This window comes from Ricinus communis, chromosome 1, assembly GCF_019578655.1.
Source record: "Ricinus communis isolate WT05 ecotype wild-type chromosome 1, ASM1957865v1, whole genome shotgun sequence".
In the NCBI taxonomy this organism is placed as follows: Eukaryota; Viridiplantae; Streptophyta; class Magnoliopsida; order Malpighiales; family Euphorbiaceae; genus Ricinus; species Ricinus communis.
In genome coordinates this window covers 10,701,073-10,720,583 of record NC_063256.1, presented here as the reverse complement: position 1 = coordinate 10,720,583, position 19,511 = coordinate 10,701,073, and the positions used below count along the sequence as shown (strand labels likewise).

At 32.2% G+C, this 19,511-nt stretch overlaps 3 protein-coding genes across 8 annotated transcripts; 2 read left to right on the top strand and 1 right to left on the bottom strand.

The window, feature by feature from the left end:
- Nucleotides 1-290: 290 nt before the first annotated feature.
- Nucleotides 291-7,481, top strand: LOC8281386. 6 transcript variants are annotated; one of them, XR_007216229.1, is made up of 9 exons: nucleotides 291-842; nucleotides 1,300-1,994; nucleotides 2,775-2,930; nucleotides 3,030-3,135; nucleotides 3,494-3,676; nucleotides 4,466-4,631; nucleotides 5,269-5,582; nucleotides 5,984-6,090; nucleotides 7,163-7,274. XR_007216229.1 is itself a non-coding variant. In XM_015721895.3 (9 exons), the coding sequence occupies exons 2-9, from the start codon at nucleotides 1,980-1,982 to the stop codon at nucleotides 7,228-7,230; spliced, it is 1,098 nt and encodes a 365-aa protein (XP_015577381.1). In that variant the 5' UTR covers nucleotides 302-642; nucleotides 1,839-1,979; the 3' UTR covers nucleotides 7,231-7,481. The 6 variants fall into 6 exon arrangements, 5 of the variants coding, with proteins under 5 accessions (XP_015577381.1, XP_015577380.1, XP_015577378.1 ...); XM_015721895.3 differs by having other exon boundaries at nucleotides 302-642; nucleotides 1,839-1,994; nucleotides 6,001-6,090; nucleotides 7,163-7,481; XM_015721894.3 differs by having other exon boundaries at nucleotides 302-842; nucleotides 1,842-1,994; nucleotides 6,001-6,090; nucleotides 7,163-7,481.
- Nucleotides 7,482-13,354: 5,873 nt separating this feature from the next.
- On the top strand, nucleotides 13,355-16,931 carry LOC8263537 (putative cyclic nucleotide-gated ion channel 13). Its single transcript, XM_048375314.1, has 8 exons — nucleotides 13,355-13,672; nucleotides 13,756-13,799; nucleotides 13,898-14,468; nucleotides 14,580-14,792; nucleotides 14,896-15,312; nucleotides 15,409-15,645; nucleotides 15,767-16,161; nucleotides 16,446-16,931. The coding sequence occupies exons 2-8, from the start codon at nucleotides 13,777-13,779 to the stop codon at nucleotides 16,744-16,746; spliced, it is 2,157 nt and encodes a 718-aa protein (XP_048231271.1). The 5' UTR covers nucleotides 13,355-13,672; nucleotides 13,756-13,776; the 3' UTR covers nucleotides 16,747-16,931.
- A 149-nt stretch (nucleotides 16,932-17,080) lies between these two features.
- LOC8263536 (non-specific lipid-transfer protein 4.1) lies at nucleotides 17,081-17,846 on the bottom strand. The gene is made up of 2 exons (XM_002523314.3): nucleotides 17,412-17,846; nucleotides 17,081-17,299 (listed from the first exon to the last, which is right to left on the bottom strand). Exons 1-2 carry the CDS (start codon nucleotides 17,774-17,776, stop codon nucleotides 17,290-17,292), a joined length of 375 nt encoding a protein of 124 aa, XP_002523360.1. The 5' UTR covers nucleotides 17,777-17,846; the 3' UTR covers nucleotides 17,081-17,289.
- Nucleotides 17,847-19,511: the final 1,665 nt, after the last annotated feature.

The window sequence follows — 19,511 nt, the reverse complement described above, 5'->3', positions numbered from 1 at the left end:
CTTAAAGAAGAAAACATTTTATGATTAACTAAAATTTAAAATTTCTGAAATAATTGGATAAAATTGATAAAGATTTTAAAATTCAGATTTAAAAAGGTAAGTAGAATTAGGGTCAAATAGAAAAAGATGAAAACTTTACAAGTGGGAAATTATTTCTCCGCTAAAATCACAAAAGCCTCGTGCTCATGAATAATTAAAATCTTTGCGTCTTAAATGCGCCGGTAAAACCAAAGCCGTCCTAGACGGCTACAAAGCCGTGTCGGAGCAATTTTAATTTATTTTCTGCTTTATAAATCTTTATTTACCCTCTGAGTAGATTTTCAGAACTATAAAAGCCAAAAGAAAAAAAAAACCATTAATAATATCCTAAGATTTTTTTATTTATTTTTTTCTATTGTTTCTTCTTTCCTTCTTCTTGAGCTTCTATTTTCTACAATGTCATAGTAACCCTTACCAGCCGCAAAACCGCCTTTGTCGAAACAAATACCAGTAAAACTCAAACTGACAATTTAATTTCCTGCTTCTGTACATTCAAAATCCTCTTTCCTTTTGATATATGTAAATATATCGTTAGCTCCCTCTTAAATCTCTCTGTCACGACCTCGATTGCATTCTAGCTCTACTGTACAAAGATTTAAACCCGTACGCGTTTTGAACTCATTTAGTGGACTGAATTGAGCTTGGTTGTTTTCTTTCTATAAAAATTTGGTATACGTATATATATTATATTTTTAAATCTGAGCTATATATAAAGAAGAGCTTGGGATCCCTAAAATCGTCGAAATTAAAATTGGCATTATTCTATAATTTGGTATTTTGGAGATTCAGAATTTCGGAGCAAGGTAATTTTATTTTTTGTTTTTAGATCTTACTGTTTATTCTATAATTTAGTTTTATCAAATTGGAGCTCTATAGATTCTTTTTTTTTTTTTCTATAAAAAGAAAATAATACTTGTTCCGATGGCTATAAGTTATAATTTAAATTATTACTATTGTTTTAGTGGCGAACATTAAACTATTTGTTTAATCAGTTAAGCGCTGCACTTTTCTTTTTTAATTAGTTTGAGAATATTTAATTGTAGGACACTTAAGCTGTAGCTTTAACTAGTGGGCTGAGATCTGTTTGATTTCGTTTCTAACTGTAATATATTTGAGCATCTAAGCAGAATTTCTGGGTAAGCAAAGTGCCTGCCCAGCCATTTTGTGGTAGTAGCATTGAAGGTGGCATTGTATTGTTTCAAGGCCATCTGACTATTCTTATGCTTTTTTAGAACATTTTTTTTTTTGTTCAAAATTCAGTTTGTCCGCGAAGAAGCGAAAAAGAATTAAAGAGCTAGTCAAACAAATGGACCGGTGTTCTTTCCTTTTGGAAGGAGGGAAGATAAGCTTGCCGAAATGGAATATAATCATGTAGAATTTTAGTGAGAAGTGGGGTATACAATAACACTTGGGGTTCTTATTCCTGTTACTGGTTAGTTTGTGAAGCACACATTATGGGGCAGAGTATAGCACAACCAAGGATTGCATTTGTTAAACTTTTGAGGTTTAAATCATCTGAGATTGCGGGGTTAATACACGTTTCTCCCTGCTTTATATCCTAATGTTCAACTGAGCACAAGGTTGATGCTGGTTGTCACCAACTGTTGCTGGTTTCCAGTGAGAGTTGTGAGGTGAATTTGGTTGACTAACATGAAGAGAATACAATATTCCTGCATATTTATGCATTCAAATCCTTATTGCTTTTGCATGGTTAGATTGTAGTTTATTTTCTTTTCTGGATTTCTTGTTTTCACTGAAAAGGTTAGTATCTAAAACCTTTGTCATATTATTCTGCACAGTAGTTCTAATTTCAGGAAAAGCTGCCTCATTCTATCACTGCAGAATAAATAGATAACTTCTATTTCCATAATGCAATCTGTGGCCTTAGCAGCAGCCTATACTTGAGCTGAAGAGATGCCATCAAATTCTTGTCAGCTGGAATGAAGACCTTACAGGTCTGTTGTATGTCTGGTTGCACATGCATACATATAATGCTCCTCTATAGGCACTTTATAAAATCTTCCTTTCGCAGTTTCTGGTTTTTCTTTTTTCTTGGCTAGTAAAACATTGAAATCTCAATTTTGGCAGGCCGAATGCGTTTCTACCACTTCCTTTCATTTCTCTTCCTTCCCACAACGCCTGCATGCCTCACTCTTGACAAATGCCCGCATTCTTTTTGTTTCTGTGTGCATTTTGATTTCGAAACTTCTTCCTTTCAACTCTTTCTCTAAGCTTGCATTTTAAATTGCTGCCTAATTTTTTTTTTCCCTTCTATATTGCTAAATTCTAATGTTTCTTTATATCTGTGAGTGCCACTTTGTTAACATATTAAACTCCAATAATTCTATTAAACCATTAGCAATTTTCTGGTGTCCCCAGCACTGCATTTTTTAGTGTCTGCTACCAGCAGAACATGAGGCATCACTATGGCTACCCAACTCATGAACTATTTTGTGAGATTTTAGTAAATCTTGTCACCATAAACTCAACAGGTGATATGAACTTCTCAATTTTTTTTTTATCTGGGCCTTCAACCTTTTTGTTTCTCCATCCAAATCAAATGTGTCAAGTGGTGTAACTTCTTAGAAACAACTTGGGTTTTTAAGAAGTAACATATTAACGGACTTTCACTTGCTATTGATATTAATTCTGTTGCTTCTTCAGAAATCCAAAAAGCATTACTTGAATATTTTATAGCTCAGTAAATTGAACAAAGCATTGATATTGGACTACAGAGCACCCAGGAAATACAGTCCTCAAACCAAGTTTCACAGGACTCCCAAAGTGACCAACAGAACAATCACACTGCAGAGCCTCCTTCAGCAGACTCTGGTTCAGTATCTGCTTCAAGCAATGATAGCCGAAAGGTTTCACGCCAAGATATTGAACTTGTAAGCCTGTTACTTCTTGGTTGATGCTATTTTGATTTTTGTAAATAAATCTACTTTTCTGTCCCCAATGATTAATGATTAGAATTATGGCTGTTGCAGGTCCAGAATCTAATAGAACGATGCTTGCAATTGTACATGAATAGAGATGAGGTGGTCAGAACCCTCTTGACACGTGCTAGGATAGACCCTGGGTTTACAACATTGGGTATGCTTTTTGACCTTCTTCTTTAAGCTTTTTATTATTTAGGTGTCCTTAAAACCTCTGGTTTGAATCGGTGCTGATGTAAGTATTTTCCATCTCCTGTTTTCAACTGAAATACTGTGCGAGTCAAACAAGTACAAAGCAATTTGTGATATCATAATAGATATTTCCCATTCCCAACCCAGTCCGTGATTTTGTTGTCTTGAACTAACCATTAGAACATTTTCTTGTGGTGATCCATTGCTATCTTCTTTATTCAACATTTAACAAGTACCAGCAACACATTGGTCTCGGTTTCTTTGTTCAACATTCATGCAAGGATCTGCTCTGATTTTCCCTTAATAACTCATGTTCTTTTCAGTATGGCAGAAATTGGAAGAAGAAAATGCTGATTTCTTCAGGGCCTATTACATAAGGTTGAAACTGAAGAAGCAGATTCTCTTATTTAATCATTTGCTTGAGCATCAATATCATCTTATGAAGTTTCCTGTACCTCCAAAGGTTCCTTTGGCCCCTATACAAAATGGAATTCATCCCATGCCTGGTAAGTCCTGACAATCATTTGTACCTTGTACAAGATAGTATGGTCGACTTTCAAACTGTTTACTTCTAACTTCTTATGAAGGTCGAATACTGCCATGGAAAATGTAATAAAGCGTAATGTTTTTAATTATGTTTTAGGCCTTTTTAGTAACTTTCTAATCATTTAAATGTCTTTGCACACATTGTTATTATTATTTACTTATAATTTTCTGTTCTGTGAGATTTGATCTAGGGTAAAAATTTTTAGGTATCATTTGACGCAGTTGAAATTGGAATTGGGTTACTGAATTTCAATTCTGCTGTTTGGTATATGGTTGTATCTTAGGAATTGGAATTACAGTTTCGGCTCAACTCCATAAAATTCCAAATAGTTTAAAATGAGCCTTTATCAATTCTTAAGTTCTAACCAAGGAATTACAATTTTCAATCCACTATAATATATATTCAATTCTAATTTCCTGTTCTTATGCAATTCAATTACCAGAGTTTGTGGTTCTAACCCATTTCCAATTATTGGAATTGCAATTGCAGTTCCAATTCCAATTCTGCAATCTGAATGGACCCTTATTGTTTGCTTTTGTTGCTTTTTCCCACAAAATCCATTTAAACCATGTTTCCATTATTTTCGATCACAACTATCCAAGATATTGGTAATGCTGTTAGTTCTTCATTTTGTTCTAAGTGAAGTTATTCCTGAAGGTTTTGTGACTGAGTTGTCTGCTTTCTAGTAATGCTGCATGTTCTTTGAAACATTGATACTCTTATTCAACATCACTTATTTGCAGTGCAGTCAACAATTTGCCTATGGGATATCCTGTCTTACAACAACCTCCAATGCCAGCTCCAGGTCAGCCCCATCTTGACTCCATGAACTGTGGAATATCAAGCTGCCATGTAGTTAACGGAGTCCCTGCACCAGAAAATTTTCATCCTATTCGTATGAATTCTGGGAACAAGTGAGAAATTTTTTGCACCTCTCCTTCATTCTTCTTGAATTATGTTCAACAAAATTGAGGAACTTTCCTGGTCTCCAACCCTCAAAAAAAAAAAAAAAAAAATTTTTTGACTATTTAATTGCACATTACTCACATGTGAATGCTTTCAACTCAATGAGGTGCTTTTGGCTCATAAGTGATCTAGTTTGTCTCAGCTCATGTTAATGTTTTCCTAAACCTTAATTAGCCTTTAATGAACCTTTACTTTTAGCTAATGATCAGTTTAGTTGCTTCTTTGCTGTTTGTTTGTGCATTGGGCCTCTCTACAATCATAGCTCGTAAACGAGTCGAAGGAAGGAACATGATTCTTGTATTTGATGCTAATGGGACTGGGATTGGGGTTAGTTGATCTGTATTTCAATGTCTGCCTGATGTAATTGCATGAAAGAAGTTCTAATTATTCTTTTTGTATAGAATGTGTATCCTGGAAACTTTAATGCTCTATCAGTATGTGCATGATATGATCCAATAACTTTGGCTTGCTTGTGGTTAAATTGCTGTAACATCAATGAATTGTGTATACTTTTATCTATTTCCTTTTGTTTTAATTTCTGCTTCCTAGAGTTACAACTAATGGCTGCTGAATGCATCCTTGTAGTATGGTGATGGAGAATAAAACAGCTGATATTGCTCCTGTAGTTCCACCAAGCAGTGGCATGTCATCTATGTCTGAGATGCCCGTGAGTCCTACTTCAGTGGCGTCCAGTGGTCATTTTCCCTTTACTGCATCAGACATGTTAGGAATCGGAGTTGACACATCAGCACTTGATACAGCATTTACATCTGATGTGGCAAGCTCGGTAGGATTACAGCTTGGACCAGATGGTGGTGCTGGCACCTCCAGATCTTTAGATCAGATTCAATGGAATTTCAGCCTGTCTGACCTAACAGCAGATTTATCAAACTTGGGAGGTAAGTTGCAAATAAATTTGTGTAAATTCAGTTCTATGCCCGATTGACACTTGTATAGCTATGTTTTGATAAGATCTTCTCATTCTCATATAAAGATGTGAACTGCATTGCTTTGCAGTGCTAGTTATTCAGAGTATTCTCATATAATTAGTTGGAGTCTACCATCTCTTAACCCGGATGCTTAATTTAATATGCCAGTTCGTAAAATGTCTTATAAATACAGTAATTTGACAACTATGCTATCTTTGGAGCAAATTTACCGATGATTTACAGGACTTGGTTAGTTGCTAAGGAAAGGACTTTACCACTGAATGTTTCGGAAGATTAGCAACAAGTCTAAACAATTATGTTTTTTCTATAATCTTTTTCTAGAGGTTTTGATTAAATGTGTAATCTTGCAGTTGTTCACGTTTTGCAGATTTAGGAGCTCTAGGAAACTATCCTGGTTCTCCATTTCTGCCATCTGATTCAGAAATTTTGCTTGATTCTCCAGAGCACGAGGACATAGGTAACGTGAATTATATCTATGGTATCCTGACTTGTATATTAGCTGTCATTTCTGTTCACTTCTTTGCTCTTGCTCAATGAGGGTTTATGACGAGCAAACACAGAAAATTAATTCTAGAAGTTAGGTTCTCTTCACAATCAACTCCTAAAATTAATACTTTCACTCTTGAAATTTTTTAATGAAACCTCTGCTAGTCTTATTTGTTGGTCAATCAAATTTCATTAGTTAAGATCTAAAATGTAATTTTGTTTAGATTTCAATCTTCTTACGTTTAAAAATTTATTTTTGTCCTGATTTCTATTTTAGTTTCTAAAAATTTTATAATTCACCAGATTCATATAAAAATATTTGTTTTCTATTTCACTTAACAAAATAACCTTATAAGTCAGGAAATTTGCAGGAACAGACATTTGCTTTTTTCAATTTCAATTACCAAAATAGTCTGGTAGATGATAAAAATATTCTTATAATTTTTTAATATTTATTTTCTATATTGTAATAGAATATCTTCTTACATGGCTCATTTCAGAATTAATCTCTTTTAAACAATATTTAAATTATTAAAGATATTGCACATTTGACATTTGAAAGTTATCATATGGTAGTATGATATAACCATAGGAAAAGAATAAAAAAAATAGACTGAACTTTAAATAACAAAATATATGAAATATTGACTGCGTAGCTTAGAATAAGACAAATAGAGATGTTGTTAAAAACTTGTAGTGAAAAGAGAGCTAACTTTTGGGAGCATTTGTGTCCTTGTGCCAATCGGTACATCACTGAAATAGAAGGGGGCAAAGCTAGGCGTCAAAAACAAAATGGTTCACAATATTATTAGTAATGTTATGTAATTATACAAAAATTTTACATATTATTATTGTTGTTGTTATTATTATTATTATGTTTTTCTTTATTTTTCATAAAACAATTGCCCCTCTCACCGGCTGAAATAAGTAAAGAGAGTAGTAAATTAAGCGCTGCATATTTCTGGTTTGTAGTGCTTTTGCATTTTTCAATCTCAAAAGAAAGGGGTGCACCACTAACAGTGATAGGTTTATCCTTGTAACAGTGGAGGAATTTTTTGTTGATTCTGTCCCTGGACCGCCATGCTCCCAGTCAGATGAAGAGAAATCCTAGGTTGAGGTGACGGCCCATCCTTTTTCTTCTGTTCCTAATTGTTAGGATAGGATGAGTTAGATGAATAAACTTAAAACATTTTCTAGGAACTTTGATGATTATAGAATTGAACATTTTGTGTCGTCCACTTGTTGATTGTAATTTTCAAGTTTTAGCCCCCCCAATAATAATTATAATTAAAAGAAAATGTAAAATGTGCAAGTTTATATGTGCTTCTATCTATGGCAACTCATTGCTGATTATTTCACTCATTGGATGTTCGGCTCGACTTACATTCCTATTTTTTTAACTAAACCTAATCACTGAATGGAAGTATTCTTAGTCTAAATTTATAAAACAGAAAAATAAAAAAATTAAGATTTTTAAATGTTTAAGAATAAGTAGCATAATATTTATACTCTTATACTATATTTGATAAAATTCTTAAGAATTCAATTTATTTTTTTGAAATAAAGAATTTGTTTTATTTGAGATAGAAGATATGAGAAAAAATAAATCTAAAATAGTAAATATTTTAATATTATATATATATATATATTGATTTAATGTACAATTTATTTATAAATTAACTATAATTAATTTTACATTTAATTATAATAAATTTTTGAATAAATTTTTATTTCATAGAAAATATATAAATTTTATTTTCTCATATGTAATGATTCTTTTGTCTTTATTGTATCTATCTTGCAGGGATTAGACAAAATCTCTCCGTTTTCTTTTGCAAATAATATATACAAGCTAATGAATTTTCACAATTTTCGGCTGAAACGTAATTTACCTTTTATTTTAATTTACATTCTTAAATTGTAAAAAGTATAACAATTATATTATTGAGGCTAATTCTGAAGTTGTTTGACATTAAAATTGGAAAACCTCAACTTTTATTTTATGTTATTTTTATAGTTTTGAAAATTATTTATATAAACTGCAGGTAAATTGATGCTTTTTGCAAAAATAGATGTGAAGGAAGTGATTTATAAAAAATTAAAACATTAATATACGTAAAATTAAAATATTTTTAAATTTATTTTTTCAACACCAAACAACAATTCCAAACAATTTTTCATCTATTTCACCGTGTAATAGGATCAAATTTAGTTAGTTCTAGACACTAAAATGATGTTTTAACTTTTCCATGCTCATGTTATTTTATATATATATAAGAAAACATTAGCTCTGTTTTTAGTAGATAAATATTATAAAATAATAATTTCTCCTTTATTTTGATAAAAATTCATCATCATTACTTAAAAAAATCTAATTTCAAGAATACAATTGCTTTGTTTTACAAAATTTAAAACATAAACTTTATGAATTTAATTACAGTAATAAAAAACAATTCAGAGGCTTATTTATACTATTTTAACATTTGTTTTCGGTTTCAGTTAGGTTTTCAATTCACTATGGTTAGAGGATCAACGGTTGGAGATTAAACTGAACTGATAATTTTGGTTTTTTTTTTTCTTGTTAATTAAAAAATATGTAATTCCAAAGGAGACTTTATGATTCTTGATCGGGCCACCTTAAATCATTAGACTTGTACCGGATTAATGTGAAACGTGGAATTTTGTAGTTATTGATCCTGTCTTTGGACCGGTTCCCAAATTTTGGACCTTTTCCATTTAAATCGGGCAATTTCTCTTTTGGCAACTTTAATTTTGTTTCAAGCAAAATAGTTTCTGTATTTTTAGTGTTTGGTACATTCAGAAAAATTGATCAACTTAAAATATTTCCTTAGTCAAAAAGAAAAACTATTTAATCTTAAGAAAAAATGACTTCTCATTTCGAAACAGGAAAAATAATCTAATGAAATTTTATAAATTTACGAAAATAAAAAAAATAATAGTAAAATAATTAAATATATATTTTATCAATATATCAACTCCGGACAAATATCTCTAATAACTTTAGATGAACCGAATGTGGTTGAAAAAATCTTTAATTATGGTATTTTGATGTAAATTTTTTACATAATATTTTATTTTTATATTGAAATAGTAACTATATGTTTTTAAAAAGGATTTGTCTTTTTCTATTTTTAGTCTATTCTAAATTGTGATATATTTTTCTTTTTAATCAACAGATTGTCAAATGTACCCTAATTAACATAAATATTATCAGCCACAGTTAACTCTCACGTTTTAATATTTTTGAAAAGTAGTTTCCATAGAGAAATTCAATAAATTAAAGGAAAAAAGAAAAGAAAAGAAAGAGAATGAGTTTATTAAGTAGTATTAGATAATAAATGAAAATCCTGAGATTGGGTTTTGACAGTGAAGTCCACGTCAACGTCAACTGAATGCCTTTGCCAACAACCCATTCTAGAAACTTAAATGACAACACCCTCCTGTTTTATTTTAATAAGCTCTTGAAATATTGATTGGAGGGTTTTATTTTAATTTCTTTTTGAAATATTAATTTATTTTATTGAGCTTCTATTTTTTATTTTTTTATTTTATTAAAAAATTTATATATAATTTATATTTTTAATTTCATTAGATTTGTATATTAGTCTTAATTAAAAATATTAAATTTTTTATACAATTAAAAATAAAAATTAAATAAAAATTAAAAGTCTAATAAAATAAAATTTTAAAATTTTAAAATATATTTTACTAACTTATTTAAATTCTTATCGTAAATCATACGTCGTTAATTTTTTATATATATATATAAAATATAAACTTTTATAGTTGGCACGCAGTTTCCACGATATATTTAAATTTTTTTTTTATAATAATATTATTATTCTTAAATATTAGGTTTTGGAATAAAGTAAATAAATAAACAAATAAATAAAAGTAGCAAACCATAATTATTATTTCTCTTCACAGTAGTATGCGATTGATGGTGTTCCAGCTCCAACATAATTTCCAGGTTGTGGACTCTCAAACATGCCACTGTAACCAATAAGATATTTTATGATTAATTTATTATTATGTAATTGATCGCCTGTGATTTATGATCTTTCTGATAAGTTGTTGAGAATATCCACTTTCAATTCAATCCATGTCTGTCTCCAAACCTCATTTTTGAAAAGTGTCAATTATGTTTCTCTAGAAAAAGAAAATCAATTGTGTTCAAAAGGAGGACATAAAGGCAAACAAAATAAATATTTTTTTAAAACTAATTAATTAAAATATATCAGTCATCAACTATTAAATTATAAAATAATTGTATATATATATATATAAATGATATAAGTGTATTAATATAATCTATCAAATAAATAAATATAAAATAGGGATTATTTTAGGTAGAAGAGACATTTCAAAGGTGGCTCATGAATGAAAACAAAAGTCTAAGGAGTCCTAAATTTATAAATTGTAAAATTAAAACCATTAGAAACGGGAGGAAAAGGATCTGTAGTAATGGCCCCACAATTTTATAGTAAAGGACTAAAGGCATTCATCTGACCTCACTACGTGACCAAACCCACTGGATAGGGAAAACAATAAACTAAGCATAATTAAAATATCGATTGAAAGGTCCACGCACGAGAAAAGTAAACGAAATTTTGCTTTTTTCTTCTTTTCAGGAAAAGGAAATTACATAACAACAATGACGTAATGGGCCCACGATTCAATTTCTTAAAGGGGAGAAGGTACTATTTTGCCTTACCGTTTGGTGTGCCCTGCACATTAACTATATTTCGGAACATTTAAGCATAAAATTTGCCCTAAACAACCATTTAAGCCCTTCTCTTAACTGTCAATTTAACAGAAGTTTATTTGTTAGTCAAATGCTTATGTGGAATAAAAAAAAAGTGGTCCTGCCTTTTTTTACTGTTGATATGACAAAAAATGGTCTCGCCTTTCTCATTAGTGTATATATAAAAAAGTTATTTGACAAAAAAAATAAATTTGTATCGTTTTAAAAGCAGAAAAAACAGTGAAGCTCCCCACACTGATGACGAGGACACCAGAGCTCAAGTCTCTCCAATCGCCAAGGTAAAGGAGGTGGCCATCTCTATTGGCGAATGAAATAAGAATTGAATTTTTTTAATATATTATGAAGCTTTGAGACATACATGGCAAAGGAAACTCCCGTCGTCTCTACTAGAGGAGGTGGTTGTTTCTATTGGTGAAGCTATGTGAATAAGTACTCTGTTGCTAGTTTTGAATGGTATATTTGCCACGATTCTTACACTTCCATGGCCTTTTGAGCTTTCTTCGAGTGTTTCAAGAGCTGCTTATGATCACTGCTTGACTTGAAAAAAGGATTAGTAGTATCAATAAAAGCAAAGCTATCAGACCGGTCCATCAAATAAAAATGAAGCATGTTAATTATGAGCAACAGGTCCCTTTTTATCCATGTCAGCGTTCATAACAATGTTAACACGCCGTCTAAAAGATAGACCAATATAACAAATTAGTTAAGAGGCATATTTGTGTCTGGTGACTAACTTTAGGGGGGAAAATGTACCTTTCCCTTTTCTTAAAAAAAAAGAGCCAAACATTGTCATTTCAATATTATCTTTAAACCTTTTCTTTACATCCAGTGGTAAAGAGAAAAATCATATATTATTTGATGATGCGGAAATTTTTTAGATTTAGTATGTGCGTTATACGACTGTTATTATTATTTTAATTATAAAATTAATTTAATAAAATTTATATTTTAAAAAATAAAAATAAACTAATTATTTTTAAATATTTTTGATTTTTAAAATTTTATTGGTGTAATAATATAAAAATTATTTTAAAAATTATTGATTAATTAATTTTAGTATTATATTACTTAATAATATAATTGATATTACTAGTTTTAGGATTAAAAATTTATTATATAATTAAAATCAGTTTATTATTAAAAATAATATTAAAAATATAATTAAAATATTATTTTTTAGAATTATAATTATTATTTAATTAAAAAATTAATTTATTAATTAATATAATATTAAAATATAATTAATATGCTGTTTTTTAGAATAGGATTAGTGTTATTATCTTATTAGAAAACTATTTATTAATTAACATAACAATAAAATATAATACATATGATATTTTTTAGGATTAGAGTCAATGTTTAATTAGGAATGTAACTTATTAATCAATAAATTAATAGAAAAACTATAAAATTACACGTAAATTTGAATCATATGTATCAAAAATAATATAGATAAAAATAAAATTTCTACGTGCGCACAATTATCAAAAAAATTTAAATCTTAGAAATTAATATATATATATATATATATATATATATAGACTTTGATTCTTATAATTAAATATTTTTATTAGATTATTTTTATTTTAATTATACTTGAATTATTAAAAACTTATTGAAATTTACTAGTATTCTTCATTTTTCTTTTGAGGACGACTTCTTTATTATATTTCAATTAAAAGAAATGATTAGTGTAATACATAATTAGTGTTTCTATGATTACATGAATTGAGGTCTAAGGAAATTTCTCATATGTATCAATAACTTGGATATATAGATATAGTAATGCTATTAAATTTTTATGTTTACTGTATTTTTAATAATAGGTTATACAGATACAATTATCAAAAGATTTACAAATTTAATTAAATTTTATATAATTAGTCAATTTAACGATTTTAATTTTTGATTTAATTTAATAAATATTTAAATTTAATTATTATAACATCTTAATCATTATAACCTAATAAATATATTAACTTTTGAATTTTATGCATAATTTATATGGACCTATCAAATAAAATCACTTATTAAAAACTTTTAAATATTATATCCAAAATTAAAGTGTTAAATTCATCAAATGATCAAAATTCAAACACTTAGATATAGATATATTGTTATCCTATCAGTTAAGTAAATACATATTTAAACACTTAAATCTTTGTCACTTGATCATGTTAATATCTTAATTTAGGTATAGCCCAATATACACTTTAACTTGTTTTTGTGTGATATCAAATACTTTTTTTTATATATGGATCTATTTCACACCGTTCATATATACTGTATATAAATTAAAAATAAAAATATTTAAGAAATTAAAAAATAAAATTTAAGTGTTTATTAAATTAAAAAAAAATATTAGGTATTAAAGTGAATAAATAATAAAATTTCACATATTTAAATATGCATTTGGCATATTCATTGTTTACAATTTTCTTTTCTTTTTCCTCTCATTAGTGTGTCCCTCTTTGGAAACGCAGACCAAGTAAATAACTGCTATTTCCCCATTGTTCAGTCTCCACGAACTTTCTTCATAGAAAGCCTATTTTGACGAAATTTCTTCTTCAAATTATTAAGCTATTCGCTCTCTCTTATGCTCTTATTCTTCTTCGTCATCCGCTGCAAATGAAACAAAAACAGTGAGTGTCTCGAACAAACAACAACCGTTACTTCTAGGCCGTCGTTCACTGTACAAACTCGATGATAGTATTGCGTTTTTTCTTTTCTTGGAATCTGGTGTCAGGATTTCAGAGACTGAATAAAAGTATGCATGCCCTGCTTTTCTTTGGTAAGTTTGGTCAAATGTTGAAACTTTAATTGATTTCGGTATTACTTGTTGTTTTGCAGGTTTACTTGAAACTCTGGAATATGAAGGGAAATAAATTTGTGAGGTTTGTATGGTGTTTCCTGATATAATACTCTGTTTTGGTTGTTTTAACTTGGTTTTGACTCGCTTTGACCTTCATAACTTGTATCATCATTTATTCAGGTTTCAAGATTGGAGTTCAGAGAAATCCTTTAATTCAGAGAGGTTATCCGTATATTCCAGTGATGATGGATTTTATGCAAGAAAAGTAAAGCCGTCTATAAGCGCTGTTCGCGATAGTATTCACCGATCCTGGGAGATAGGTTATGAAAGAATTAAAAGCGTCAGAAAACCATCAAGGAAGAATCAGCAACCAAAAGCAGCATCCCGGACTAAAAAGAGAATTCTTGATCCACAGGGTCCGTTTCTTCAAAAATGGAACAAAATATTTGTTATTGCTTGTTTCATTGCAGTGTCTTTAGACCCCCTGTTCTTTTACATTCCGGTGATTGACGGTGAAAAGAAATGCCTTGATTTGGACAAGAATTTGGAAGCAATTGCTTGTGTTCTTCGAACATTTATCGATGCCTTTTACGTACTTCATATAATTTTTCAGTTCCGTACTGGGTTTATCGCCCCTTCTTCTCGTGTATTTGGAAGGGGTGAGCTTGTTGATGATCCTGTCATTATAGCTAAAAAGTATTTGACATCCAACTTTATCGTTGATGTTCTCTCAATTCTGCCACTTCCTCAGGTATATTTCCTTTTATCTATCCTTCCAATTGTTGTTTATTAAACTCATATTGGCTTCACCAATTGAAGTTTTTCTTGTTCTTCTTTTTTATATATGTATAAAATTCGTCAGGTAACAGTTCTATTCATCATTCCAAGCGTGCGCGGTCCGGTTTCTTTGATTGCAAAAGACCTGCTGAAGGTTGTAATATTTTCACAGTATGTGCCAAGAGTATGGAGAATATTGCCGCTGTTCAGGGAAGTGACCAGAAGTTCTGGTATACTTACTGAAACTGCATGGGCTGGAGCTGTTTATAATCTATGCCTTTATATGCTAGCCAGTCATGTGAGTTTGATTTGATACTTACTATCATTCGGTCTCTTTAATGTTTCTTTCATTATAAAGAGAAAAAATAATCATAAAATAAATTAATCGTGACATATGCCAGACACTTGGAGCCATTTGGTACTTACTGTCGATAGAACGTGAAGATACATGTTGGCGTAATGTGTGCAAGGCCCCTGGGTGTAATAAGTCTGTAGATTTATACTGTGGAGATGACAGAAAAGATAATCCTGAGTTGAGCAACTTTCTGAAAGCATCATGCCCTTTTATCCAGCCTGACGAAATTAATAGCTCGACTGTCTTTAACTTCGGAATATTCTTTGATGCTCTAGAATCTGAAATTGTGGAGTCATGGGATTTTCCGAAGAAATTTTGTTACTGCTTTTGGTGGGGTCTGCGTAATCTAAGTGCTGTGGGCCAGAACCTGAAGACAAGCACTTTTGTTGGGGAGATTCTGTTTGCTGTTTTCGTATGCATTGCTGGATTGGTTTTATTTTCATTACTCATTGGCAATATGCAGGTTTTTCCTTGATCCATATTTGACGCTTTTAAATTTTACTCAGTATCTTCTTGAAGGCCCTTAATTGATGATGACTGCTGTTTTCTTCTTGTACAGAAATTCCTGCAATCGACGACTGTCAGAGTGGAGGAAATGAGAGTGAAAAGGCGTGATGCAGATCAGTGGATGGCCCACCGTATGCTTCCTGAGCACTTGAGGGAGCGAATAAGGAGTTATCAGCAGTATAAATGGCAACAAACTAGAGGTGTGGAGGAGCGGACTCTGATCCACACACTTCCTAAAGATCTCAGAAGGGATATAAATCGCCATCTTTGTTTCGATCTAATTATGAGAGTGAGTGTCCTCTCAGCCTTCTTGAGTTTTGACTCTTAAGTCTTAACATTCATATATCTATGGTTTATGATATTCTATAAAATTGGTCAACAATTAGCTACAATGTTCCCCCATTTTTCAGGTGCCAATGTTTGCAAAAATGGATGAGCAGATACTGGATGCAATATGTGATCGTCTCAGGCCAGCCCTTTACACAAAGGAAAGTTACATTGTTCGCGAGGGGGATCCAGTTGATGAGATGCTATTTATCATGCGTGGTGATCTACTGAGTGTGACCACAAATGGGGGAAGGACTGGCTTTTTCAATGCTGCTAATCTCAAGGCCGGTGACTTCTGTGGAGAAGCGCTACTTACATGGGCATTGGATCCCCAATCAACCTCCAATCTTCCTATCTCAAGTAGAACTGTGCAAGCTTTATCAGAGGTTGAAGCCTTTGCTCTAGTGGCTGAAGATTTGAAATCTGTCGCCTCCCAGTTTCGTCGTCTTCACCACAAGGATATCCAGCATACATTCAGGTGAGTTCCAGGGGCAGACCAAGGGTTATTTTTCTGCATGCAAATTATATATAATTTGTGAAACTAACTCTACACTAGCCCCGCTTGAAAATTTGAAGTTTTATTCTAGAATCTTTGTCGCTCCAAAAGACCACTGACATTTCTGAAGTGGACAGTAAGCTTAATGCCAGAGTTAGAACTATGCATTACTAGTTTACTTAGAAATTGACTGTCTTTTGATGAAAACTATAGGTCATCGTTGCAATGAGAATCCTGACTTCTGTATTGATTCATCTTTCTTTCAGGTTCTTCTCAGTGCAGTGGAGGACATGGGCAGCATGCTTCATACAAGCAGCTTGGCGCCGTCATTGTAGGAGAAAGCAAGCTAATTACCTTTGCCAAGCAGAAGACAGATTGCAAGATGTTCTGGCAAAGGAGGCTGCAGCATGTCCAAGCCTTGGCGCCACCATCTATGCATCCCAGTTTGCCGCCAATGCATTAAGAAATTTAAGGCAGAATGGCGGACGCGCCCCAAGAGTGCCACAAAGATTAGCATTGGTGCCTCAGAAGCCAATCGACCCTGATTTTTCCGTTCACAATCGTTAGTGGTCGAGTGCAAGAAATCTGAAGTGTACATAACAATGCCGTGGTTGTAAGCACTTATACTGTTTGTAACATATAAACCCAGATAAGTATCAATTTCATAGGTTTTATTACATTTGGTCGGACTTTGCGCGTGTGTTCTTAAGTAGAAAAATTTGTTAATTACAGCATCTAATTTTCTGCTTTAAGGCTGAACATCTGAATATGTAATGTTTTGCGTGATTAAGCGTAACCTGAGACTAAATTGTAGGTCGAGAAGTCAGAGTTTAGGAGCCAATTTGAGAGGCAAACGTGGGTATTAAAGATTGCTTAGTTTTCTTGAAAACCTGACAGTATGTAGCTTAAACTAACCTTTTCCATTTACTTAACACAGAAAATTACAAAGAGGTAATGCCAGTATGAAGTTGTATTCTTGGACACAAGTATGAAGATTACATTTGCTTCATTTTTACTGTGCAACTTATTTTATATTACGACAATATCTTTCGGTAGAAATGCCTCCTTCAACTATTGCTCGTTCCTCCACATGCCGATTTAACCTGAGGCTTAAGGAACCCTGCATCCAGAAATAAAATTAGTACTTTCTGATGAAACCCACAAAAACAAATATATAAACATAAGAGAGAGAGAGAGAGAGAGAGAGAGAGAGAGAGAGAGAGAGAGATTACTTCTTGCAGTCTACGTCGACATTAACCCCATAGAGAAAAGAGGTCATTCCACATTTATGTGGAAGCTTAAGAACGCGAGGGACATCAATTTTCGTATTGCCCACTGCTTTCTTGAGGCACTCACAAGCAGCTTGCCTATCACCTTTGTTCTTGCAGTAGGCATTAAGGTCCTTAATCCCAGAACAACAAGCTTTCGAAGGTTCGTTTGCCTTGTCACGCACATAATCCAGGCAGGGAGTTACCATAGGCACAGCCTTCGAACATTTAATTCCAGTTACAGGGGAAGACAGAACTGGTTTTGGAAGTAACAAGAGGACTAGGTTTAGCAGCACAATTAGTAGAGTCATAACCCCTGCCCTTGACATGGCACCGGCACCCAAATGTATATGGCTATATATGATAATGGCTTCAAATTTAATGCCGTAGCTGGTATATGCCAGATTGGGTTAATTTATAATATGCTGGTATGACTGCAAATGTTTTTTATCTTCTTGTCACAAGGAATTTGTGACTTGCATATTTTTTCAGAACAACAATTTCTTGCCTGGAGTAGGCAAGAAACGTAAGAATATGCATCATCTGTTTAGCTATTCAAATTGAAGTGCATTTCTTTTCCATTAGCAATAATTGCATGTTCAAGTTGATTAGTTCAAGAGGCGAACAAACGTCATTCATCTCATAAGCTCGTTTAAGAAATGAATGCTGAATAGTCTGATGCAGTTAGATTAGGCTTCCATTATGAAGTCTGCTTTGCCATAGATAGTTACGTGCCAAGCGAACCAATAATCTGTTGCCCCTTTTAGTATAAACAAACCCATTAAACAAGATCAAGCCCATAATCAAGCTTCAATCAAAGAGGAACTGAAAATCACTTAATTTGTCTTTTAAAAACTACAGTCGGAGAAGAGTAGTTTCATTAAGTTACTAAAAGATATTCTAAATCTGTTTTCTATTTAGGACCCACAGTAATCCGTAACAGGCCCTAGTATATACATAGACATGTTCTTTTATTAGTGCAAATTAGTTTGATTCTTCTAATCCTGGATAATGTCATAGACTTGTTCTTCCACATAGTAAATGAAATTGGAGAGTACCAACATATAATTTGAAACTTCTCAAAGTATGAAAGAGACATGGTGGTGTCTCTCATCTTATGCCATTTTAATTTAATGCGATATGCCTGGAGTGAAGTGAATTTGCTCATTCACCTCCATTTCAAAAGCGTAATGCTCTTTAGTCGGAAGACCAAAGAGAACCATTCTCGGTCTTCTTCTGCTTATTTGTTTTTCTACTTGCAATTAAGTGCTCTCACTCGGGTTAATTGCACCGCTGGTACCAAATTTTCGCACTTTTTTCCAAATGGTACCAAATCTTCAATTTGTTTCTTTTTGGTACCACTCCTATTATTTCTGTATCTTCCGCCAGTACCAAAGAGGAATCCGGCACTTATTTGCTGATGTGGCTGCCGGATTTTGAATTGATAACACACCACTTGCCACACCTGTTGCTGACTCAACAACTTAATTCCTAATCAGCAATTAGAGGGGATGTTTATGAAAATTTTTATCTTTTGAAAAATATCACTCAAGCCCCCATCCTCTTGCTCCTTCTTCCTGCCCCGGTACACCTCTCCCCACCCATCTCCACCATTTCTAGCCACCCATCACTACTACCAGCCACCGAAACTTCTTCCTCCCTACGTCCTTCACTGGCGCTGCCCTTTTTCTTTTTCCTTCCTCGCTGTTCCACGTCGAGCTTGAGGAGGGAGTTGCTCATCCTCGCTACTGCTGCTAGTGCAGCCTCCTACCGCCATTTTTCTGCAAATCTGACAATGGTTTGAATAAAAACTAGGTTTAGGGTTATAAATTGGGAATAAAAACTAGACGTTTTTAATTGCTGAGTTGGATAACTATTTGTTGAGTCAGTAACATATGTGGCAAATGGTGTGTTATTAATTCAAAATCCGGCAGCCACATCAGCAAATAAGTGTCGAATTCCTCTTTGGTACTGGCGGAAGATACAGAAATAATAGGAGTGGTACCAAAAAAAACAAATTGAAGGTTTGGTACCATTTGAAAGAAAGTGTGAAAGTTTGGTACC